Below are 24,440 nucleotides of genomic sequence, written 5' to 3' on the forward strand. Positions count from 1 at the left end.
ATTTATTTTTTTCAACTTGGCATTGGTCTTTGACTTACATTAAGTTATTCAACACTTCCAATAAACTACACGTTACCACATCTGTCTACCACTAACTCGCTTGTGCCATCGTTGCCGCTTCGACTCGCAGCGTTAGATAATACAAGGCCGCGCTCACATGTACTCGCGGATAGCTGCTGCAATTTTGTGCAGCTTCCGAGACGATGCGTACTGCGCCAGCATGAGATCGTCCGTGACCTTGACCATGGGTTTTGCATGGTAGTAAAGCAACACTCTTGCCACTTTGTCATCGTCGTCCTCATTCGAGATGACGGAGATCAGCAGCGGGGTCTGTTGTCGGTCGTTCAACGCGTTCACGGGCGCACCAGCTTTCAGCAGCATGTAGACGATCGTAGCTCCATCCGGGACGTTAGGACTAGCAGCGTAGTGCAACGGGTGGTTGCCGCGGTTGTCAGCCTTCCACAAAAGCCCAGGCTCCGTCTCGAGCAGCTTCTTGACCGCCTGCTTATCTCCCTTTCGAACGGCACTGTGAAGACTGGATCGGTCGTACTTGTTACCCCTGTGGACTGCCTTTGGAGATGCAGACTTCTTGTCCTCAGCAGTCGGGGATGTAGCCCGAGTCTCGGTCGCAGCCGTGCTGGGCTTGTTGAGGCTGCTGATCGACATACACTTGGCCGACAGCGACCGACTACGCTTCAATGCCGCCGTAGGCATCCGTCGGTCCGTGGCTTCCGCTTCCGGAGGTGCCGAATGCGATCGCTCGATTCGGGGATCGCATGGACGAGGCGAGGCGAGGTGTCCCCGAGCTTCAGCGATCGGACGCTCCTTCCCCTTGCTCACCGACATGGTGGCGGTCTCGGAGATGGTCACGAGGTGCGGTGCGTATTTCGGACGACGCATGCTGGTACTTGTTGGAGGCGCAACACGACGGACGCGTCGAAAGTGAGAATGGTTGAGTCATGTTCCAACTCAAGTCGCGGAGGTAAACTACAGAAACAGCAAGCGGGCCATGTGTCGATGAGAATCCATCCCAAATGCATCGGGCTCCGATACGAGCCACGAAAGACTGCTCGACTGCCGATGCGGCTGTTTCCTGGGTTCCCGTTGCCTGGCCGTATGTCGGTCTCTGGGCTCACTTTGGAGAGGCCCAGGCGCTGCGACCGTCGTCACGTTGTCGCCGAGCAGCGAAAGATCGATGGCTGGCAGATATCGACAAGGTCCCGCTCACAAGCGGCTGGCTACCGCTCGACCATTCTGCGTTGGACGTGCTTGACGAGTTTTGGATTAATGCTAGGTGGGTATTCGCTCGTGGCGTGCGTCACGCTCGAGTAACGCGCTTGAGAGCGGATGGTTTCTTATGTCGAGCGGCAGATGCCACTGGAATTTCCTCGGGTGCTGGCAAACATGCAAACTCCTTGATGACCTTGAGTCAACCGTGTGAAGACGCGCCAACGCCGTCCTGTATCTATCTGCAGTCGGGGTTCAGTGCGTCGAGCGATATAGAAATCGAAAACGTGCCGCCTCAGCCAGCTGACCTGCTAGTAGTGCCTCTGGTTTGATAGGTGCTGGTATTGTTCGCAGCATGCATACCAGCATCATTGGTTTCGTGTTCTGCTAACCCACCCTCTGTTCTCACGCCTCGCTCACAGTTGCGGCATAACGCTGCAGATGGTCGTAAGCGTTCGGCAGCTGGTTGGCACTTCAAGAATGCTTTCAACGCCGACAAGATACTTTTGCACTTCGAGCAATTGTTACAATCGATTAAACTTTTTCCTTTCACTGTTCGTCCATGACCTGCGTCTATGCTGCGCTGCTTGCCGTCTACACGAACACGCGGCGGCGGGCGCACCGAGAGGCACGCCGCGGCCGCTTTCGTTCACTACTGGTTCGCTCTCGCTTGGACCATCCCTTTGGTCTGCTGCGCGTGCAGGTGGAGGTGAAGCTGCACCTGGTTGATGAGCTCCGTGAACGTCGAACACTCGAAAGTGAGGAAGAAGAAAGTCAGGACGTACTCCGTCACGCTGATCATACCGAACAGCAGCACGGCGACCCAGGACCAATTCGACACCACGATGGACATCATGTGGGTCACAAACACCGCCAGCGCTGCCACAAAGAAGGCCACGGCGCGCCACAGGCGCGTGTGCCGGGCCGCGATTGCCTCATTGCGGCCGATGAACAGCAAGTTCTGCACCTCCTGTAGGCACGCAGCGTCCGCGGCGGCTTTATCTTCCTCGCTCTGCTGCTGGTCCTGCTCGTCGCAGTGGGAGCAAGTCGTTGTCGGGCAGGAGCGCTCTGCCGCGCTTGCCGAGTTGGGCGATTCCACTTCGTCCGTGGACACGACGTCGTAGCCCTCCTGCTGCTCGCAGATGTGTGGCCTCGGTTCGCTGAAGACGAACTCCGCTCGGACGCCAAAGTGGTCCGACAGCGGCGTCTTCTCGCCGCGTGCATCGGTGAAGAAGCCCTTGAAGATGCTGCTCTTCACCAGATGCCAGTCTGGCTCGCCCTGGGGCTCCTTGTCGATCTTGTACATGACGTAGTCCATGCGCATGGGGTGTTCCCCATGCGAGTACTTGTTATCCGGCGACGCAAACGTCAACCCGTCCTCATCGTTCGTGTCTGTGTAGGCGTCTCTCAAACACAGCAACTGCTTCGGCACCTTGAGCTCCAGACAGTCCGGAGACGAGTTAAAGTCTCCGCAAACGATCGTGAGCTTGTTACGGTTGGTAGCGGATATGAACTGCGTGAGTTCATAGCTCTGACCCGTTCGATGCCACTGGTAGAAATCTCCAGGTCCGGGTTTGCCTCCTGTGTTGTAGTTGGCCAGCAAGTGCGTCACGTACACGTCGATCTGTCCTGCGGGCGTCTCGACCCGGAGCAGCCCCACTCCTTTATTGGCCACAAAGTCCGACTCGTGGAGAGCGTAAGGTCTCCCACTGAGACTGAACGAGTGGTACAGAGCACTGGAAATGGGCAACTTGGACAGCACGAGCAGCCCCGTGCCGAACGAGTCCGCCCCCATTGGGAACGGGAACCCCACGGCCGGATTGAAGTAGTGGTAGTAGTAGAAGCCACTCTGCTGCGCTTTAGAAATGACCAGGTTGCGTTCTCGGAGATGCCAGATTTCCTGCAGCACCACGAGGTCGTAGTCGCTCGAGATGGCGCTGGCGATCTCGGCCGCGCGCTCCGTGCACTTGGGGGCGACCGGCAGGCCTGGCAAGCAGTAAGAGCAGCAGTGTCAGTTTCTACCGTTTCTATCATTAATCACTAAGTGAATACTGAATAATACCCCAGGCGTTGAGGCTCAGCACGCGCAGTCGCACGTGGCGCTTGTCCTGCTCGCTCCAGTCGGGCCACGACGCCCGGGACGGCGCGGGTGAGGCCACCGGATCCAGATTGAACACCTCCAGCAGTACGCGCTGGCGGATCCGCTCCACGACGTGCTCCTCCATTGGCGGCGGGAAATTTAGAAACGAGTCGAGCGGGTCGAGGCTTGAAGAGCTTTCGAAGTGTGCGGCTTGGACTGGAAGTGAAGGAAATGAGCGACCTGAGAATTATTCCTGGGATTTCCGTCCAATCACAGCGCGCGCTCGGCGGGATCGTCGGGATAGCATCGCGTGCGGTTGTGCATGTAGTTGTCGCGATGACACGATTTGGGAGGCTGCTGGATGTTTGAGCTCAAGATGTTGAGCTCCGTGGCCGATTATTAGCGACGTCGAAAGAAATTGAACGTACGGCTGCGGCTGCTCTGTGTTGTTGACGTCGATAGGGCGTGGGGAAGGGCAGCAGTTGGAATGCGCGTCGGGCTCGGGCTGCTGCTATCCTGGGAGAATTGTTTTAGGGTGAAGTAAGACTCGCACCACACAGTACATTCGACACGAATGTGGCTTGCTTTGGTTGAAGTTGCCGTCCTACTTCAACTTCAGATTCGCGTTTAACAAGTCGACTGCGAAAATCTGTCTCACGAAAAGAGGTGAATGGCAGGCTGCAGTTAAGTGGATGGGGCGTGGGGTGGGGCAATGTTAGAGCATGACCACTCACTCTGTGGCTAGAGAATTTTTAGTGTTATGACAACCGCGCAGCGCAATGATCGAGTCGTTCGTTCTGCGAAGCGAAGTGGCCCGAGCGCTCAGGCAAAGGCAGAAGTACTCCAAGGTCCCAAGGTGGCAGTTGCTATTTCAACTGCCAACAACACGGTTGCATGTCGGCCAACCGCGGTGTTACACGTCTAAGACCTCAGTCAATCGAGGATTGTTACGCATCTCGCCCACATGATAGCTTTTGTAAAGGGCCGGGTGCGATGCAGCTTATGAACGCGTATCTACTTTATGAAACGTGCATTTGCCGGACTTGGCATGTACTTCTCATCTGACCAGTTTGCTAGACGCAGGTTCCAACGGAAACAGTGGCGTGACGACCGGGCCATGGGCAGACATCGCAAGCGAGGAATTGTACGTGAGCTTCGACAGATGCTCCACTGTCTTGATGTCAAGCTTGTAATATGTCAGGTGACTCACAATCTAACTCGTTCGTGATGCGAGCTGGAACTAGCTGATAGAACTAAATGCAGGAATAAACCGAGGGACTTGCCGGGCCACAGCACGCGCCATATCAATATCGGGAACTAACATATTTGCTGTATCGTAGTATCGTTCGATGCACTCACGAACCCCGCCACTTTCACCACCCTCTCCGATAGGTGGCAACACATTTGTCAGCTTCAATCTCTTCACGGGATGTTGGAAACATGGGAGATCGATCTCGGTGTCAGTATCAGTCTCAGCAGTTGGTGTCTGCGCCAGTAGCGTTCTTATCACCTCGAAAGCCTCACCTGGCTTGTTAATTGCCGCTCTGTGGATACGAGTCGAGTTTTTCTTGTTCTCGGTCACCAAGAAGAACAGCCACTCTCCTTTAAAATCAGTAAGAGGCGCCATTACTGGGTCGTCGACGAGTAGATCCAGAGCGATCAGCTCCGATAATGCCTGGAAGTGGCTGCATGCCTTCACATTTCCCTTCACTTCAATCAGCATCATCACTTCAGGAAAGTACTGCACAGCGGACAGACTCGCCTCAGCAAGATCAATCAGTATAAGGAGATCGGTACGCCCAGTTAAATCAATGTTGTGACCAGGTACTGCAACGTTGAGAAGTTTATCGAATTTATCCACGCCAGTCACGCAAAGCCGCTTCTCTGTAAGCTGTTGCGTTCCACATACACACGATATCGTGTTCGTTGCTGCTCCTCAGTGAGAACAATCTCTTGTCCAGATTCAATTATAACGTTCTCCCACTTGAATTCCCCAGTCGTGCCCCCCTTATCAGCAGCAAAAGGAACTGTGCGTACGGCTTCTACTAATGCTCAACTCATCCAAAAGCTCCCTCCCTGCCTTGGGCCTGCGAGTGGACATATCGCTTGGCACAGACTGCTCGTGGAGTTCGTCTATTTTTTTGTTGTTGCGCCATTTGGGATATCAAAGAAGCATCGCTCGCTGGACCGCCAGCACCCTCCGGAACCTCCACCAGCACGGGCACAGGGCCATTTCCTTTTGCAACTTCGAATTTGTCAACTTGGACCCGCACGGTTGCCTCTGAAAGTACAGGTGCGCGGAGTTCCGCTCCAGAAACTTTCAACTGGGTCATGCCACTGGTGTCGCTCACGCCGCCCATCATCTCGTTTACCGCCAGCCACGTGCCATCCGTCGTCTTCGCTAGGGAGATCTCCAGCTTGTTCGCATCGATATTCTTGAAGTCGTTCGGCTGCTCCGCCTCGACGGCTTCGTTCAAGTCGTAAATCGCGTCACTTGCATCTCCTCCCACCGCTTCCCTTTACGTCAGGAATCGCACATGTGGGCTTCATCTTTTCTCGAGCCGGCAGCTTTTAGACTGATAACGTGCCTATGGAAATTCCATAGGTATCCTATTGGGTGAAATAATTCCAGAATGTTGGTCGTTTCTTCTCTTTACATCCAATCACCACCGTTAGATCTGGCGCCAGATTCAAATTCGAAGGACGCGCCAAGGGCCGCAGCGAATTAGCCATGGGCGTGCAGGGCTTGTTGCCGGTGCTCAAGAGCGTCACCGACCAGGTGCACGTGTCCAAGTACGCGGGGAAGACTGTCGGGATCGACGCATCCGGATGGCTCTACAAGGGCGCTTACAGCTGCCCCGTGGACCTCGTACTGGGGAGACCCACCGACGCGTGCGCAACGAATTAACCTCAATTTAGCTACCGAAGGGTGAAATTAGCACTAAAAACTGCAACTTCACCTGTAACAGGTACCTGAACTTCAGCATCCAGCAGATCAAACTGCTCCAAGAGCACAACATCACACCCATTTTGGTGTTCGACGGAGCCCCACTACCAGCCAAGGCACAAGAGAACGCTGCACGACGCAGGTGAGGCGCGGATGAAATAAGCTAAAATACTGGTGCAAACTGCTAAACCTTAGGCTTGTATTTGTTGCTATAGATCTCGGGCGGACTGGAAGCTCAAGGCCAAGAAGTTGGTTCAGGAGCAGGACGGAGACGCTGACAATCGTGCAGTCTTTTCAACCTGCACTAGAGCTCTGTCGGTGTCCAATGACATGGTCATGCGACTCATTGGCGTGCTGCGGCGGATGAACATTACATTCTACGTCGCGCCCTACGAGGCGGATGCTCAGTTGGCCTTTTTGTCGAGGCAGAAGATTATAGACGTCGTCATCTCGGACGACTCGGATTGTGTGCCTTACGGGGTCAAGACGGTGCTCTTCAAGTTCAGTCAGGATGGGTGGGGCAGTGAGCTCAAGAGGAGAAGTCTGGGCGCGAACGAAGAGCTGTCGTTTGTTGGGTGGGTTGAAGAGATGGTTCGTGGGCTATTGTTTTGATCCGGATAGTGAATGGTGCGCTAATTTCTTGTGTGTATTGTTCGTGGCAGTTTATCCAGCTATGCGTGCTTGCTGGTTGCGACTACTGTCCATCCGTCAGCGGCGTCGGCATTATCACTGCATACAAGCTCGTCAGTGAGTACAAGACACCGGCTGAGGTACGACAAGTTCAGTGGGAAGACTTGCGTTCATACCAGATAACCCTCTCGCTTTGCGTAGGTGTTGGCAGCACTGCAGAAGCAAAAGGGACCGTCACTGCCTGACGATTTTGCTGAGCACTTCTATTCGGCCATTCTCACATACCGCCATCAACTCGTATTCGACCCTCGTGATTCGGTACGTCTAAGAGATTGAAGTGTTGTTTGGTGATTGCATAGTACACGTATATATTGTATGTTTCTAATGTTTTCTTTCTTGTACATCATCTAACAGAAGCTGAAAATGTTGCGCCCTCTCGACGTATCTAAGGACATCCTACAGCAAGTGGACAAAGGACTTCACTTTCTGGGCAATGTGGAGCTCCGAGACGATGTCGTAGCATCCATGGCTTCTGGCCAAATTCATCCAGTCACGCACGAAAGCTACGCTTGGAAGGATACTGTTGCTGCTGAGTTGCTGGAAGAACGGCAGGGTGCCTCAAACCTTAAGTCGAACAGGACGCGCTCTTCGACTTCCTCTGAAAGTAGCGGCGTGATGATGTCTCGCCAACACCATAGAAACTACGATATCGCCACTAACAACACTCCAGAAGATTCATCGCAGGAAGATCCTGGCTCTACTACGAGCAGGACGCGCGCTACGACATCACATGCCCGATACGAAAAGCCGAGACCGTCGTCTCGATCATCCTGGACGCACCTCGACAGCGTCTTAGGCTCCTCCGATCATATTGTCAACTTCCGAAGCCCAAAGGTGAGCGAGAACTTCAAGCCACTCGCAGCGCTACACGACCCATTGGCATCGGCAGGCAGTTCACGCCACGACCTTAAGGAGTTCGAAAGCCGACCGGTGCGCGCCCACGTCAAGCGTGTCCGAAACCCGACTAACCGAAGACGAGACGGGAAAGGCAGCGGCTTTGAGGGCGAGGTGCTCTGCAAGGTGGACACAGCCAACCCTGGGAGCGGCAACCACGCTCACCACAGCACTGCAGCAGCCAACTGCGGCCTCGATCGTCTCACCGATGAAGAAAACGCCCCACCGCCGTCACAAGCGAAGCGACCGAAACTGTTCGGCTGCTCCTCGTCGCCGCCTTCATCGCCGTCGTCGCGGGTGTCTGAAGCCAGCAGTCAACAGCTCGTCCGTCCAACACCGTTTGGCTGCGGTCAACGACAGTCTGTGTCAAGTCCCACCAACAACGTCAGCGTCAGATGGTCACTGCCACCTCGCCACTCGCAGCAGCAACGCAGTATCCAGCCCACCATTTCCAAGGCAGCATGTAGCTACGCCTTCGCCACGTCCGCCGAGGAGAAATGGGACCGCATCCTAGGCGACGAACTCGACGATACCAACAGCCAGGCAGGTGACCAAGAGACTGCCAGCCCTCCGTCTAGCACGAATACGTCCAGTAGTCGACAGCCTCTAGCGCCGCTGAATAAAACCGGCTGAGTTCGCTCTAGCTAGACTAGCATGAGACTCAACGCCAAACATCGAGAGGGAAAAGGGGGTGGTCATTGCTACAGCCTCCTACAAGGCCAGCCCTTCCGTCGCCGGCCGCGCCTCGTCGTCTTTGCCACTACCTCGCGCCGCTTGCATGGCGAAGAGCCGTCGTCTCCGGACCGCGTCCTCGTCTGCGAACCTCGTCGTCGAGGAAGAGGTGGCCACCGGGACCGGCACCAAGTTGCGGTGCCTGCTCTGTGGCATCGGGACGGGCGCCACGAGGGCGGCGCACGTCGGCGCTTCTCGGGTCACGAAGCTCGTCTCCTCCATGGACTCTTCCAGCGCGCGCATCCAGAGCGCGTCCGACTGCGGTGCGCCTCCGTCGACGCCTCCTCGTCGCCCGAAGCGGTCTCGCTGGTAGTCCCGCAGCGGAGGCATCTTCTCCAGGAACCGCAGGTTAGCGGAGACCATGGTCCGCTTCCGTCGCGGCGGTTCGTCGTGCTGGTTGTCCGCGGGCTGTCGGAAGTACATGGACAGCTCGTCACCGCTCGCGTGCTTTGCGGTAGGCGACGTCTGCGGGCGCGCGCGCTTAGAGGAGCGAGTGCCTCGGAGTGCCATGCTGGGCAAGTTTCTTAGTGGTGCGTTGCCAAATGGTTGCGGGTGCTGAGTTCTGCGGCGCTTTGGCGTTTATTTGCTCGGTCGTTTCGCGCAAAGAGACGCGATGCGAGCGCTGCACTTGATTCCGGTCTGAGAGACGCCCGAAGCCTGGCGAGGGCTTTTTCCAACGCTGCCATATGAGCCAAGTCGGGGCTGGATTGTTTCTGCCTCTGCTCCTGCTCGATTTGTCCGCTCAGGCTCAGCGTGGGCACGCGGCGCCAGGTGCTGGCAGAGGCGGCGTCTCCATCGAGAAGCGCGGTGGCGGTGGTTGCAGTGCAGTTGGAAGTGCCGGTGTACGACCATTGCGAGTAAGCTCTCGCCTTCGCACGTGCCCGCCTCCGCCACAGGAGTTTCCACCTTGCTACATGTAATGGGCGATCGTGCTGCGAATGCCCTTGCCCTTCCTCCACCAAGCCTGAGATTCACGCGCCCGATTCCTCTCTCCCCAGCTGTGCATCGTCCGATTGAGCGATGTGCCGGAGGCGCCACCGCGGATTGAGTGGCGGTGCATCGGCGCTTTCCACTCGGTGAAGCGGAATGGGCCGACTAGGTTCAGTGGGGGCTGACACCGCGCTTGGTCCTTCGTTGCTGTAACAGGAATTGCTCCAGTAAGCTTGGATTTGATCTGAATTATTCACTGAATATGAGTGCTGTTTGAGCCACTTCTACAGCTCTGGGGGGCAACGGCAAAACTTGGCAGCTCGTTGAGGTTCATGACCGATTGTTCTACAGGTAGGGTGAATAGCAACGATTTGGTCATTGACCCCCACCAGCCTAAGTATACACGTTAGTGCAAACAAGTGTTGTAGGTAGAAGTTTGCTACACCGTCGAACAGCCATCCCATGGACAAACGACAGAGGTATCCATGGCATCAAGATGCACTCATGCGGCGGTTTTAAGGCGAGACGCCTTAGGCGATAGCAATACAATACAGTTTGTTCTTTCAGCACAGCAACCACACGCCCAATGCGGTACATGTACAAGTTTTCACACTAGAGTTTTGTACATGTACCACTAGTGATGTTGACGTCAGTGGTAAGGCAACGTGATACCCATTTACGTCTGCCTCGCCACTGACGCGATCAAGCTCGTAGGCGATAACATCGCTGCCGATGACTCGGTCGACCGATGTCATTTTCACTTTACTCCTCTCTCTCACAGTACCAACCAACCCGGAACTGTAATGGACGAGCGACTTACCGACAAACGCTCGAGCGGGCTCCACGAATCGTTCGTGACGATTGAGCAGAGTGACACGAACCAGCACGATGAACCCGACCCGCGCCCCGTGGAGGAACTGCGGAACCTCTTCAAGCTCGTGTTACCAGTGGTTAGTTGCTGCTCAAGTGATTCACTGCGGCACCTGTAGGCTAACCGCGAAACTTGTTTACCTGCATTGTAGACAGGAACAACAGTACTGGAGTTCCTTCCTGGGTTCGTTTCCATCCTCCTTGCAGGTAACATGGACGTCCCTGACACGCAACACTACGTGGACGCTGCCACAATCTCCGTCATGGTACGAGTGTGTAGGCATACTCTATCGAAGACCCTATTCAGCTTACAATGCTTGCTATTTACTTTGTAGCTGCTTAATGTCACGGCCCTTTCGCTCGGTTTGGGCCTTGCGTCTGCGCTGGACACGCTGTGCTCCCAGGCGTATGGCGCCAAGAAGTTTGACAGCATCGGCATCTACTTCCAAACCGGGGTGCTGGCACTGTCTGCGGCTCTGGCCCCCATGGTCGTGGTCAACTCGTTTGCAGAGCCCATACTTAACGCTCTTGGGCAACACACAGAAGTCACGCATTTGTGCCGAGATTTCTCGCGCTTGATGCTCCCAGGACTGCCGTTCCTCTTCCTGTACGAACTCGTACGCAAGGTGATGCAGACCCAGAACATCGTCAAGCCACTCGTCGTCATTGCAGGCATCGGCAACATCGTCAACTTTGTAGCTGGATATGCTCTGGCATACCACACATCGTTAGGTTTCAACGGCATCGCAGTCGGGCGAACACTGGGGAACGTCACACTCCCGCTGCTTCTCGTGCCGTACTTCCTGTGGAAGCCGGAGCAACTTCGACAGTGGTGGTGTAGTGGATGGAATCTGAAGGAGGCCAGGAGGCACATTGGTGTTTTCTGGCGCGTTGGATCCTCCGGCATGGTCATGATGTCTGTGGAAGTTTGGGCTTTCGAGATCCTGTCCATTATGGCCGGCGTTTTACCCAACAGTGTTGTTGCCTTAGCGACCCACTCCGTGCTGATGAACGTCAATGTGATGCTGTGGACGGTATTCTACGGAATTGCTGTGGCGGCCAGCATTCGTGTTGGCAATTGCCTGGGTGCTGATCAACCAAAAAAGGCGAAGATGGCTTGTAACTTGGCGCTTGGGATGACGACCGTGGTGGGTATCACGTTTGCAGCGTTGGTTTTCAGTCTTAGCGACCACATTCCCCTACTGTTTCTAAGCGACCAAGAGAGTATCGACCTGGCATCCAAGATCATGGCCTTGTGGTCACCTCTCGAAATCGCTGACGGCCTCAACGCTGTCATGCAAGGTATTTTCCGCGGAGCAGGCAAGCAAAGACCGGCCGCCATCGCGAACGTGGTCGGCTACTACGGAGGAGGAATCTCGTTGGCCTCCATCCTGGCCTTCGCATGCGATCAGGGTGTCGAAGGTCTGTGGCTGGGAATTGGATTCGGCATTGTTGCGACGTTGGCGGCTATGACGTTCCTGATGCTGCGCTACTGGAAATGGGACGAGCTCGCGCGTGATGCCAAGGAGCGTACTGCATATTAATGAGGGAAATGGGTGTACGCAATGGTCACCATTATTCTAGCGCAGACCATTATCGCTGTTCAACATGGTAGATAATGGTAAGTACTAATATGGTAATACGAAGGAGTCCATCGCATGGGCTGATACACGGGCCTTCACTGGGCGCTATGACTTGACCAACGAGTGTTTGACGTCCTCCATGTCGTGGTCCTTGACTCGTGGAATAAAACCAACTCGGCAGAAAACCTGAAAGATAAGACTTGGAACGTGCTGCAACTTTCGGAACTTATTATCATACTTAGTAGTAGTAGTATCATAGTAGGGCTGTCGACGTCGCGGGCTTGGTGGCGGTGTGCCGTGACGCTCGGCATTCTGTTGATGCTTGGTATTGTGAAGTCCTACTATTTTGAGCATTCCGGCTCAAATGTATGCCCCAATACTCCCAAACCACACTAAGTACTTACAGGAAGTTTTAGTTAATGTTGATATTTTGCTCCAATTTTCAAGTAGAACGCATAATCAATAGCAACGGTGAAGCCCGATCGGTCGAAGGCGTGAGATGCCTCATTGCTCCCATCGATACAATAGTTACTCGGCAGTCGACCCCGTTTCTAGCATTTCTCGCACCACACTAGTCGTCTTGCTTGGCACGATGGGATTCGGCTTGATCTCGTCCACTGCAGTGTCCTTCAGCTTCTGCATCCGGTTCATCTAGCGTCATTCTGCCAGGGTTTCCTCAATGAGCGCGTCAAACACGTCCAATATTGCTGCTTGGTCGTCGTCCTGAGCAGACTTGTATTAAAGTACATGTAACATCCTTCCCTAGTCAGGTGGCTGATGTCGAGCCTTGACGTCCGAGCGTAAACCGGACCTCGACCCGACACCATCGGAATCTGATCAGCCTAATTCAGATTTTGCGCCAGCCATGCGAGTCGTAAGTTTTTGCGCGTCTATTATACCACCGGCAGAGGATCGCAGGCTGGTTTACCTTATTGCTAAATACATGTCATTGCGCTTCGGTCGAGATGCCGCCCTCAGTCACATGGAACCTGCTCTTCCGCTGCTCACAACAGACAGCACTTGCATGTCAAAGATACCTCCTTCACCATCGTTCGTGACGAGCGGAGGGAATGGCTCCGGAGATTGGCTTTTGACCCTTTTCTTCATGGCGTCAACGACAACCCCTCGACTATAGGTCTCCGCTACGTATTCCCTCCGTGTCACTTGCGTTTTTCAGCTGCCGATCACACGCGCCAGCCCATCGGAATCGCTGCAGCCAACCTCCCGCACCAAGTCGGACAAGTATCTCGAACCTCGACGATGAAGACCGTCTCGGAGCTTTTCGGCGATCGGAATGACCTGGCAGTCACTGCTGCCGCTGCGGTGGCCGTCAGCCTGGGGCTGTCGCTGTTGGTGCACAAGAGCAAGAAGAACAAATCAACCGAAGCGCGCAAGCTGCCACCCATGCCCAAGACCACGCTGCCCATTTTCAAGAGCTTGTTCGACATTGGCAACAACCTCGACCGCTTCCATGACTGGCTGCTTGAACGCTCCGCCGAGTTCGACAACAAACCGTGGATGTATTCCATCCCTGGCCGCCCGGTGACCATCGTGCTCACGGCGCCTGAATACCTCAAGGACGTCATGGTGACCCAGGAAGACGTGTTTCTGCGGGGCCCCTTGACGCAGTACATGAGTGAAGACATCTTTGGCAACGGCATGATCGTCACGGACGGAGACCCGTGGTTCTTCCACCGGAAGACGTCCAGCCACTTGTTCTCCATGCAGATGATGAAGGACGTGATGGAGACGACGGTGCGCGACAAGCTGGACGTGTTCCTGGACGTGCTGGACATCTACCACAAGCGTGGCAAGCCGTTCAGCATCAAGAAGGACATCAGCCATTTCACGACGGACGCCATTTGCAGGATTGGCTTCGGAATCGAGCTGGACACGCTCCGGAACGGCCCGGACAGTGACGAGGACCACACGCTGCTCAAAGCTTTCGACCTGGCCTCGATCGCCTTCGTGGTCCGTGTGCAGACCCCGTGGTGGATTTGGGAGCCCAAGCGATTCTTCAACGTTGGCTGGGAGAAGGTGTTCAAGGACAATGTCAAGATCGTGCACGACTTCATTGACGAGGTGATCTTGCAGTCGATGAACCGCAAGGCGGAGCTCGCTGCCAAGGGCGAGAAGATGGAGGCCAGAGATTTAATTACCATGTTCATGGAGAGCAACCTCAAGGAGACGGAGCACATGAACTTTCAGGACAACCAGGCCACCATCATGCGGGACATGGTGACGACGTTCATGTTTGCCGGCAAGGACACGGTGGGCCACAGTTTGAGCTGGTTCATCGTGCACATCAACCGCTACCCCGAGACGCTCAAGAAGATCCGCGAGGAGATGAAGGAGAAGCTGCCGGGCTTGCTCACGGGTGAAATTCGGGTCCCGACCCACGAGCAGCTCCGCGAGCTCATTTACCTCGAAGCTGCCGTCAGGGAGAACGTCCGTCTGTTCCCGTCCACGGGTTTCATCGCCCGTGAGGCCATGCGCGACACGACTCTGGTGGACGGCACGTTCGTTGGCAAGGGCCAGACGATCATGGTCTCGTCGTACTGCAACACGCGCAACAAGAAGCTCTGGGGGGAAGACGCGCTCGAGTTCAACCCCGACCGCATGATCGACCCCGAGACGGGCAAGCTGCGTGTCTTCTCGCCGTACCAGTACAGCGGCTTCGGCTCTGGCCAGCACGTGTGCATCGGCCAGAAGTTCGCTATGATGCAGATGAAGTTGGCCATGGCGACCCTGCTCAGCAAGTTCGACATCAAGACGGTGGAGGACCCGTGGAAGCTCACGTACGATTTCTCGCTTACGATCCCCGTCCACGGTCCGCTCGACGTGGTTGCCACGCCGCTGACTCCGTTGTCCTCTGCTTAGACAGCAAACTTGTTGGGGTGCAAAATTCCTACTTCGTACTCTCCTAAAGTTGAAGCAAGTCCGGCACAACTACGTTAAATAAAGTAGATAAGTTTGAGTCATTTGTGTTGAGCTGCATCCACTCGGTACTACATGTTCAGGTTCGCAGCGCTTGGCTGACTACAAGTAGTATCCATGCTGTTGGCAGTAGTAGGAGCTGCGGCGACGGTGGGAGCCGCCGCCTTGGGTCGCGAGTGCTTCTTGGCTGTTTTGACTTTGCCAGAGCGCTCGGGCCACTTCTCGTCGCAGAACGAGCGCGCGGCGTCCAGGTACGCCTTCCAAGCCTCTCGCCCTTGAGCGTCGTAGATGCGAGGAGGCAGCTCATCGCGATGCAGAGCATTCTTCATGACAACAATGTTGGCGTTGAACTCCCCGTCCAGTATCCCCGCGTCTTTCTCCAGCAGCGGCATTTCCAAAGGGTAAGCAACCGCACCGACGAAGAACACAGTGACCATCGGGAGCTCTGCGTTCTCCAGCAACAGCCCACTGTCGTCCATGATGTGCTTCAGCCTTTTCTGAGAATTCAACACTTCCAAGTAGTACGTGTACGCCTTGGCCAACTGCTTCAGAATCGTGTCAACGGGTCGATCCTCTGCTGGCAGTTGGCCCTGGCTCAGCGCGCTCATCAAGTTGACACCTATTCTTCCAGCTGCAACGGCGTCCATGGTGTCCAGGAACCCTTGCAGCCGGCTACGAAGCACTTTGCCTCGCGCGTGAAGCACGATGCCAAGCATAATATCAATCACATCGTGCTCTTCCTTGCACGCCAATACCCACGAGCCAACCTCTTTCAGCCTCCCGTACGACAGGTTTTCTTGAAGCAGCGCGATAAAAAACCGCCAGTATTTCAGGCGGTAGTAGTCATACTTCATCTGTCGCTGATTCAGCTCCTCAAACTTCTTGGCGGTGGGGATATACTCGGAAAACCAGATTGCCACAACCTGAGGCCGCCTCTTGTCGAAGATTGGAGCCATCTCCTTCAGTGCCCGTGCCGCAGCATCCGATGGACTCGCCACCTTTTCCTCGCTGTAGCGAGCTCGCACAGCTTCTAGCAGCGCATTGACGTTGTCGTCCTTAAACGCGCTCTGTTCGAGAGCGGAGTAGAACGTCGACAACCAGTACACCACGCGTGCCAGGACGTACCGCGATGGATGGAAGTATCGGTCCTCATCCGGGATGGATTCCAGCGCCTCGATAATGTTCAGCACAAGCCAGCCTCGTGCTAGAGTGACATTCAGTTCACGAATCGAATCGTCGTTTCCGGCATCCGATAGCAGCGCAAAAATGTCATCCTTCTTCGTAGCGCTTGAATGGTTGGCATGACTGCTAGGCGCTGTGCTCGCCGAGTCAGGGTCTTTTGGAGCGGTGTCAGAGACTGCAACTTTCTCTTGACTACTGCACTTCTCGTCTAAGCTGTTAGTGGAAGCTGAGTCGGCACTTTTATCCTCATCGTCCTCTTCTTCCTCCTCTTCGTAAAAATGACTGCAAACCAGGCGTAGTGCAGAAACCGACGGCGACTCGCTGACTGTAAGGTCTATCCGCAAGGCCTGAAGAGAGTAAAACGCATGAACGAGAGCGTGCTCCCTATCCCCCTCTTCACGAGCTGCTTCTGCCTTCGAAAAGCGGTCTGCCATTTCTGTTGCTGTAACCAACGCCTCTGGATCGGACAATTCCTGCTGCCGAAGTTCGCACCAACGTCTTTTCTTCAGCGTTTTACCGATCATGTACTGCAGGCGGAAGTGATTTTCATTAGCATCTTCATTCGTCTCACAAATCGCCAACGCTTTTCGAAAATACGCCAGCGATTTTCCGACTAAACTCGAGAACACAGCGCGAGGAAACAGTGCAAGATTCACCTCCTTCATTAGAGAAAACTCCTGCAAAACATTGTACAGCAGCAAGCCGCACTCTTCGTTGCACTCAATGATCGTGGTCTGCAAGTCGTCCAACTCTTCGTCGAAATCCACCTCTTCGTCATCTGCGCCTCCACCAGTACTTGCTTGCACTTTTACCTCGTGCTTCTGAGCAGCCTCCTCAGCTAATTGCCCGGCCATCTCAAAGCATCGTCGAGCAAATTCAATTACTTGCACAATATACGCTGTGGCAAATTCCTCGATAGGAATCTGGGAAGTTTGATCTTCCTCAGACTTTTGCTGCGGCGTCTCCTTGGATGTAGCGGGTTTGGAACTGGTTTTGTGTGCATCCGCATCTTTCCCTTGCCATTCCTTTATCTTCTTAAACAAGTTCCATTTCAATACGACGTTCTGGAACGATAGCATGTCGGGAGCAGGTAGTCCATCGGTCTTCTCCTCTGCTGAATGTCTCGGTTCCTGGGCGAGTATCTTTGTTGTATACCACCGAAATGCTTGAATTCTAAAATTCCGTCCCAAAATGGCTGCAAATGCATCCGTGGCAGCGTGATACAACTCCTTCATAGTCTTCCCCAATCGAACCCATGAGTCGATTCGGTCAGGATGGTAGTACAATACGTCTTTCATCAAGAATTCCACTCGCTCTCGTACATGTTGTTCCATCTCCATCAATTCGCCAAGGTTTCCTCGCCGCTTCACCCGTCCTAGAATGAAGTTGGCACCCAGCAGGTACCACAAGTGGCCCAAGCAAGCTTCATCTGTTGAACATGTCGCTGAATTGTCAAAATCAAGCGGCAACGGAGGTGTGACTTCTTGTTGTAACAGACCTCTCGGGGCCAAATATGCTTCTAATGGCGGTGATACAGTTGCCGGTTGGTTAGAAAGAGCAGCGAAGCTTGAGTCGGAGAGGGCATTCCGTACAGCATAGAGTAACTTGAGCCGTTCTTTCTTCTGGCCATTGTTTTTCGGCTTCGTGACCAGAAGTATCGGGACGGCAAAGCGAGTCAGTCGCATTGCATCCTCATGTTTGAGAGATTGTTCTGCACTCTGCAGTGAAGCAAACGTGGCCCCCGTCTTGTGGTCTTCGCATCCGGGTAGAATTTGCACATCATACAGGCAACGGTAGCACTGGCAAACTTCTTTCTGGAAACGATACTGAGCCTCTTCCTCATCCCCGTTTTCATCGTCACTCTCCTCGTTCTCCGCACTGTCATCAAGGGATTTCGGAGGAGACTTTTCGATATCCCAAACGCTCGTTTTTTCTTTCACACACTTGCTCAATAATAGGGTACACGACTCGAGAAAGCACGAGCTTCCTCGAGAATCTCCAGAGGAAATCGCCTCAGAAAAATACGTTAAGCCACAGATACCATGTTGTCCGAGCCGTTCATGCAAGAGATGAATTAAGGCAACTAATTGAGAGGGCAAGGTGCTTGGGTCCGGCCTGCAGAAACTTTCATACAGCAACACGAACAAGATAGCTCCATTGCCAAAGAACTGTTTTGGTATCTTGCCATCACTCCGCGCCACAAGATCTTCCTCCTCCTTCATCAATGTACAACACAGTGTCATCAACGCAGACCGCTTCGGTAGTGGAAACGATAAGGCCAGGTTGTCGTCATCGCTGAAAGCCCGGTTCAAGAAGCGCATGATCTCAACAAGAACCACTCGGATGCGATCGCGCCGTGGTTGTTTTCTTTTTATCGAATGTGGAACCAGCGTGAACAAATCCCGGTACTCGTCGCAGGATAGGGACCGAATCACATACAACAATCGAGCCATAGCGTCAACTCCAATCGTTCGTGGCATACTGTCATCTTTGTCGTCAAGTACAGCGGTCTTGCCGACTTCCAGTGCAGCGCGTATCATTGACAGCACATCACTGGGAGAATCGAAGCGCAGCAATATATATGGATTGAGACACTTCACACATAGTGCACACAGCAACAGTCGCTGGTCCCTGTTAGTTACCCGCTCGCAGTGGTTTTGGGTTAGCTGAGCGAGTAAGTAGTCCAATGCTGAAAGAGCGCTTGTACATGCCTCATCTGGGACATCGTTGCTGGTATTGGGCTCCTCCTTCACCACCAACGCGTCTAGAAAGTCGATCACATAGTAAAGAGTTGTAAGCAAAAATAATGCCGAATCTTCATCCGAATACTTGGAACTCTGTCCAAGCGACTCCATCACCATTTCAAAAAGCTTTCCACTGTTATCACCGCGTGCCGACGTATCATCTTCGTCAACCTCAAACTCGTTCAAGAAGTCCATCATGCGGGGCCCTTGATTAGCTGGGAAAAAGTGTCCTAGCAAAAGCGAAACAACCTGATCATGATCTGCCGCTTCGAACAAACGTCGGGCTTCGGAGCACACATCCGAAAAACGTAGGCCAGAAATCTTCTCGTCCAAGATGTCTAGTGTGATTTCGCAGTCAGCTTTTTGATTTGGCAGGTCAACTCGAAAGTTGTTATCATCAGCAGTAGCGTGATCTACTTCACCGAGTGCAATAAGCTTCTCTCTGCATTTAATGAAGTAGTGTTGTGCCATCCGAGGGTTTCCACAACGCCCATACATGCGAGCCATAAGCCAAAGCAGGCGCAGGAATTCATGTCCTGTTGGATAGCACACGATCTCTTCTGAGTCTTCTAGCCAACCAAACTCAAACAATAGTTTTTGGGCTTGAGCTAGCTGATTCTCCACCTGCCTTTTCATCGTACGTCGCCTCTTTCCACGGACAGGCTGCTGAAGGAGCATATCGAAGTGAAGCTCGAGCAGAAAAAGCTGAGCACTAAGTGTTAACCCATTTCCTTCAAAGCGACTGCCTTGAATGAGGGAGTGATCAGCAACATCAACAATACTGGACTGTATCGGAGTTGCCGCGACAGAAGCGTCCAGCTCTCCCTTCAGTGCCTTCTCTAACCACGTACACACTCTGTGGATGTCTTCATCCTCCTTTCCAAGTTTTAGGTGTGACCATTGACCGCATTGATTGAGGTAGTGCCGCACCCAGTCCATCACTCCACGGCACGGCGTCTTCCCAGCACCATGTTCATTGATGAATACCGAGATCTGCTTGGCGGAGACGCAAGTTCCACGCGACGATGCTTGCGTCGCTCCTTGTGCCGCCTGGTCTCGAGATAAATTTTGTAAAGACTGTGAATTTGTACATCCTTCTGCAGATGAAGGGAAGGCAAATGACGCTGTCTGCAGGACAAGCTGGTTGGTTGCGGTCAAGAGATGAAACTTCGCATCGACTAGTTCAACATTTAATGGCGGCAGCCACTCGATCGAGACAGATTCTGGTGTAGCGTCCCGGGTTGTCTTTCCAATAGCTTCCGGCAAAAACGCCCCCAGGCGGTACGCCAAATCATTCTCGCGGGCTTTCTTGATTGCAGCCGCATGCTCTTCTCGCAGTCGCTCCTCATTTCGGCGGGACTTTCGCCTTCTGGGCTGCAGTTCCTCTACTTCGCTTGCATGAATACCGCTGTCTTGAGTGTCATTATCCGAAATGCCTGTGGAAAGCGACGTCTCCAAGGCACCGAAGCTCTTAGCGACCTCCTTATGCTTCGGTCGCTTCGCTGGCGGTGGGTGGTCCCCGTCATATTGAGAAACATCAGTCGTTTTCTCCTCTTCGGTAACAGAAACCTCTGCTTCAGCATCAACCTCCATCCCCTGCTCTTCATCATAATTGACGTGTATCTCCACCGCCGTCCTGACCACATCGGCCTGTTCATCTCTATTATTCTCCTCGAAAGCCTCCAGCAATACTTTCCCCAGTGCACTCCACGACGGCGTCACCAACGGATACCGTCGAGGGCGCATCTTCCCTTCCAGCTCTTTCCTCCTCTCATCCACCAGCACTTCCCTCCGTTTCACTCCACGCTCAGTAATTTCATGCAAATGCTGCAGCCTCTTCTGCGCCTTTTTCAGCAGCTTTAGGTCCCTGTTCTTGTCCTTATCAAGAAGCCTCACAGAGGCACAATGAGGGTCGTGTGCCTTAATGTAGTCCGCCACGCGTCGGTACGCATGTTCGTCCCCGATTTCGTTCAAGACTTCGGCCAGCATTTGCACCAGCGGCCAGTACGTCTTGTCCACCTTGAGCCCCTCCTCCAGCGCGTGTCTGGCCAGCCACAGCTCGCCCGTCTCCACGGCCGTTGCGCCCATCTGGCACCAGACCACGACGTCCGTCGCGTCCAGCGCCAATGCCACCGCGAAGAATTCGAGCGCCTCGTGGAAGCTGCGTCCTTCCAGCTGCATGACGGCCAGGTTTTTATTGCACAAATACTCGAGTCGCGGGTTTATGGAGGGCCCCCTTAATAAACGTTGGTAGATTTCCTTAGCCTCGCTGATCTGCTGCTTCTGCTGGCAGCGCAGTGCCTGCTCGTACAGCGCGGCATTGTCGGCGTCTTGCGCTTCCTCCGTAGCGCGCTCGTGGGCCGCGCTGGCGCGCGCGTCTCCGCCCGCGACGTTGAGCGCCGCCCAGGACGCCATTCAAGACAAAACGGTAAAAGGATTTTTCAAAAACCCATTTACAAATAACCCATTGTGTTTTTTTTTTGTTTTTGTTTTTTTGCATCCGTGCTGATAATACACTCCGCGACAAAACCTTTGTGACACCTACATTTCGTGCAATAGCTCGGCTTCTAGAACGAGTTAGAGGACGCTGTTCGGACATGTTGCTCCTATCGGATAGGACAATAAGTGACTTGTGACGCTGATCTCGATTGTGCAGAACTTCTATAGGTTTGCATACAACAAACCGGATTTCGCACCGCGACAAAACCTTTGGGACAAAAATTGACTTGATTTCACTATTACCAAGAATGAAGGTCCTGCTCTTCTCTCCTTGAACTGGCCTCATTATCCTATTTTCACTATGGGACGAGGACCAACCATCACCGACGAAAAGCGCGGACGCATGAAGGGCCTCTGAGAGGCTGGCGTGGGCGTGCGTGGCATTGCTCGACGTGTCAAGCGGTCTCCATACGGCGTCAGCTACGCGCTGAAGAGCAACGGCCCACGCGCCAAGAAGGGGGGGGGGGGGGCTTTGGGACCAAGGGTAAGTCGGAATTGGTGGTGCTGAAAGAACTCCAGTCACTACATCCACACGGTCTCAGAGTTCCGGCGTCCCAGCTTTTCAGACGTGATCGAGCGTGGCCTCTCATCGTCAGATGCGGACGAATCTCCGCGTCCAAGACGTCCTCGTGGTCGTCGCCGACCTCGACGGCCACGCGTGCCTTCGGAGGACTCCGCTGGGTCAGAGTCTGTGGTCGCAGCTGTCCTGATGAGAGATGGCGATGACCACCTCACGCGCGTTCGTGACGTTGAAGTCGCACGCCCTCCGTGCGACGCGGCGAGCATCACACGTCTCTCCAGTGTGTCGTGGAAACGTTTCCTTCACGACCTGAAGAGCTGTGAGACCGAGCAAGTTTGCATGCTCGTCGCGGAAGACCCCCCGACTGTCGCAGCCGTCACTGCTGATTCCTACGACTGCTCGCACGCGAAGCGCGCTGCGCTGCTCAATCGTTACCGGCGCTTGAGGCGGTCGGCAATCCTGTTACTACGCTCGTTCATGAATTCATTGACATCTTCCCGGATAAAGTCCCCGCTGCTCTTCCCCCTAACCGTGGAGTTCGGCACGAGATTGACCTCGTGTCCGGCGCGAAGTACTGTGTGACACGACAATGGCCACTTTCCCGAGACCAATGCGAAGCGATCGATGCCTTCTTCGTGGGTCGCCGACAAGCCGGCCGCGTTCGTAAAAGTATCTCCCCGCATTCCAGCCCGACGTTCTGTGTGAAGAAGGCTACTGGCGGATCCTTCACACCTTTAACAAGCTCAACGATGCCACCACCCCGGCGCAGACGTCAATTCCGCGAAAAGACATGGTGCTCGACACCACGTCTAGCAGCACCTCATACAGAACTATCGAGTTGATGGATGGCTTCTACCAGATCTTGATGCGCGAAGACGACGTGCCGTTGACAGCTGTCAGCACGCATAGTGGAATGCTGCGGGAATGGCTTGTAATGCTGCAGGGACTCAAGAACGCTCCGGCTACCTTCAACCGGATGGTCTCCAACTTGCTGCGGTCTTTCCGTGACTTTGCGTCTAGCTACTTCGATGTATCTTTATCCTCAGTCATGCCGCGCTCGGCATGATTGATGTGCACCTGGATCACCTCCGCCAAGTGTTCGAAGTGATGCGAGACAACAAGCTGTACCCCAACCTGAAGAAGTGTATCTTTTGCGCTCCCGAAATCCCGGTGCTCGGGAGCTACGTCAGCAAGGAAGGTGTCCGTGCTGACCTGGAGAAGATCGAGGTCACTTGTGCATGGCCTCCACCCCAACACCAGAAGCAGTTTCGCCAATGGCTCGATCTCGCGACGTATCTCCATTATTTCTCGAAGAACTTCGCACTGATTGTTCGTCCACTATCTCAACTGCTCAAGGCAGATGCCACGTGATCATGGCGACTCGAGCACCAGATGGCATTCGACGCGGTCAAGACAAGCCTCTCCACATCGCCCTTCCTGATGCTTTCTTATCACACGAAGCCTTTCCACGTGGTGTGTGATGCGAGCGACTTCGCCATCGGCTGCGCCCTGATGCAGTTCAACGACGAGGGACGCGAACGAGGGGTGAGTTAGTTACCAGTTGCGTCAGTTGAAGCCAGTGGAGAGAAATTATCCCGTCCACGACAAGGAGCTGCTACTGTAGCAATGCGCTACACGCTCATCCAGTTCCGAGTATACCTTCTCAGCGAACAGACATTCGCTATTTTCAGTGACCATGCGTTGCTGAGGACAGCGATGAAGAGTCCCCCTCTAAGTCAACACATAGCACGTTGGTTCTTGCTGTTCTACGAGTACAGCTTCGTCGTGCACTACAAGCCGGGCAAGATGAACATACTCATTGACGCACTCTCGCGTTGACCTGATTACGCGCAATCAGGTCGCCACGCGGTTGGCGACGAGGATGACGATGAATGTGCCGTGTGTGTATCTGAACTCAATGCAAAGAAGTGCAAGCTGTTTGCTAAGCGAGTAAAATGGGATGAAAAAAGGATTGGTGGTGAATGTGTCTAACACGATCGCGAGCGTTTTGCTGCCTTGTGGAAGATGCCTTTGCCCATTGGAGCTGCGCTGCAACATTTCCTTTCCGCTCTTAACTAGCTGAGAGATTCGATGGTACATTACGGTTGAACCACCTCACCACTCCAGGAGAAGTTGGAGCAGATGATGCGTGCCCGAGGACACCGCGAAACGCAACTTAGTGGTACTTGACTTGATTGAAGCAACGAAGAAGCCATGGCTTAACGGCAGACGCTTACAATAGTGAAGCACTCTTGTATGCTCAGGCTCATACTCCCTGACACGGCTATCACCGTCTGTATGTTAACAGATGTAGCATTATCTGGGCATATTTTAGTTTGGATGCAGATGCGTCGTGGGCTGGAAGCTGTTCCAGTGAAGGTGCAGAAGTATGTTGTTGGTCTGTCGTTGTGGCCTCTTGAAGGGTGCTGGTCCATTGTTGAAAACGAGGGATACCCAATGGCCAAGGCTTGTAGTAATCTGGACTAAATGTTGGCCCAGAAGAAGGGTTTTCACGTGTATTGTGACCACTCTAACATAATCAAGCTTTTCGCACCAGACCACAAAGTGAAACAACACGTGAAAGAGAAACTGCAACGGTGAGCAC

General features: G+C 54.0%; 7 protein-coding genes across 7 annotated transcripts; 3 read left to right on the plus strand and 4 right to left on the minus strand.

Moving 5' to 3' along the window:
- Positions 1-153: 153 nt before the first annotated feature.
- Positions 154-900, minus strand: KRP23_11408 (uncharacterized protein; the record flags this gene model as incomplete). Its single annotated transcript, XM_067881956.1, has 1 exon — positions 154-900. One exon carries the CDS (start codon positions 898-900, stop codon positions 154-156), a length of 747 nt encoding a protein of 248 aa, XP_067740245.1.
- Positions 901-1,879: 979 nt separating this feature from the next.
- Positions 1,880-3,452, minus strand: KRP23_11409 (Sphingomyelin phosphodiesterase 2; the record flags this gene model as incomplete). The annotated part of the gene is made up of 2 exons (XM_067881958.1): positions 1,880-3,213; positions 3,290-3,452. The coding sequence occupies 2 exons, from the start codon at positions 3,450-3,452 to the stop codon at positions 1,880-1,882; spliced, it is 1,497 nt and encodes a 498-aa protein (XP_067740246.1).
- A 2,586-nt stretch (positions 3,453-6,038) lies between these two features.
- KRP23_11410 (Exonuclease 1) lies at positions 6,039-8,471 on the plus strand (the record flags this gene model as incomplete). Its single annotated transcript, XM_067881959.1, has 6 exons — positions 6,039-6,199; positions 6,277-6,396; positions 6,470-6,845; positions 6,917-7,024; positions 7,086-7,202; positions 7,299-8,471. 6 exons carry the CDS (start codon positions 6,039-6,041, stop codon positions 8,469-8,471), a joined length of 2,055 nt encoding a protein of 684 aa, XP_067740247.1.
- A 78-nt stretch (positions 8,472-8,549) lies between these two features.
- Positions 8,550-9,080, minus strand: KRP23_11411 (uncharacterized protein; the record flags this gene model as incomplete). Its single annotated transcript, XM_067881960.1, has 1 exon — positions 8,550-9,080. The coding sequence occupies one exon, from the start codon at positions 9,078-9,080 to the stop codon at positions 8,550-8,552; it is 531 nt and encodes a 176-aa protein (XP_067740248.1).
- A 1,223-nt stretch (positions 9,081-10,303) lies between these two features.
- KRP23_11412 (Multidrug and toxin extrusion protein 2) lies at positions 10,304-11,914 on the plus strand (the record flags this gene model as incomplete). The annotated part of the gene is made up of 3 exons (XM_067881961.1): positions 10,304-10,450; positions 10,523-10,577; positions 11,538-11,914. The coding sequence occupies 3 exons, from the start codon at positions 10,304-10,306 to the stop codon at positions 11,912-11,914; spliced, it is 579 nt and encodes a 192-aa protein (XP_067740249.1).
- Positions 11,915-13,213: 1,299 nt separating this feature from the next.
- On the plus strand, positions 13,214-14,833 carry KRP23_11413 (Cytochrome P450 86A2; the record flags this gene model as incomplete). The annotated part of the gene is made up of 1 exon (XM_067881962.1): positions 13,214-14,833. The coding sequence occupies one exon, from the start codon at positions 13,214-13,216 to the stop codon at positions 14,831-14,833; it is 1,620 nt and encodes a 539-aa protein (XP_067740250.1).
- A 128-nt stretch (positions 14,834-14,961) lies between these two features.
- On the minus strand, positions 14,962-21,231 carry KRP23_11414 (Calcineurin-binding protein cabin-1; the record flags this gene model as incomplete). Its single annotated transcript, XM_067881963.1, has 1 exon — positions 14,962-21,231. One exon carries the CDS (start codon positions 21,229-21,231, stop codon positions 14,962-14,964), a length of 6,270 nt encoding a protein of 2,089 aa, XP_067740251.1.
- Positions 21,232-24,440: the final 3,209 nt, after the last annotated feature.

The sequence above is a fragment of the Phytophthora ramorum genome, assembly GCF_020800215.1.
Source record: "Phytophthora ramorum isolate Pr-102 chromosome Unknown Phyram_PR-102_s0012, whole genome shotgun sequence".
NCBI lineage: Eukaryota > Oomycota > Peronosporomycetes > Peronosporales > Peronosporaceae > Phytophthora > Phytophthora ramorum.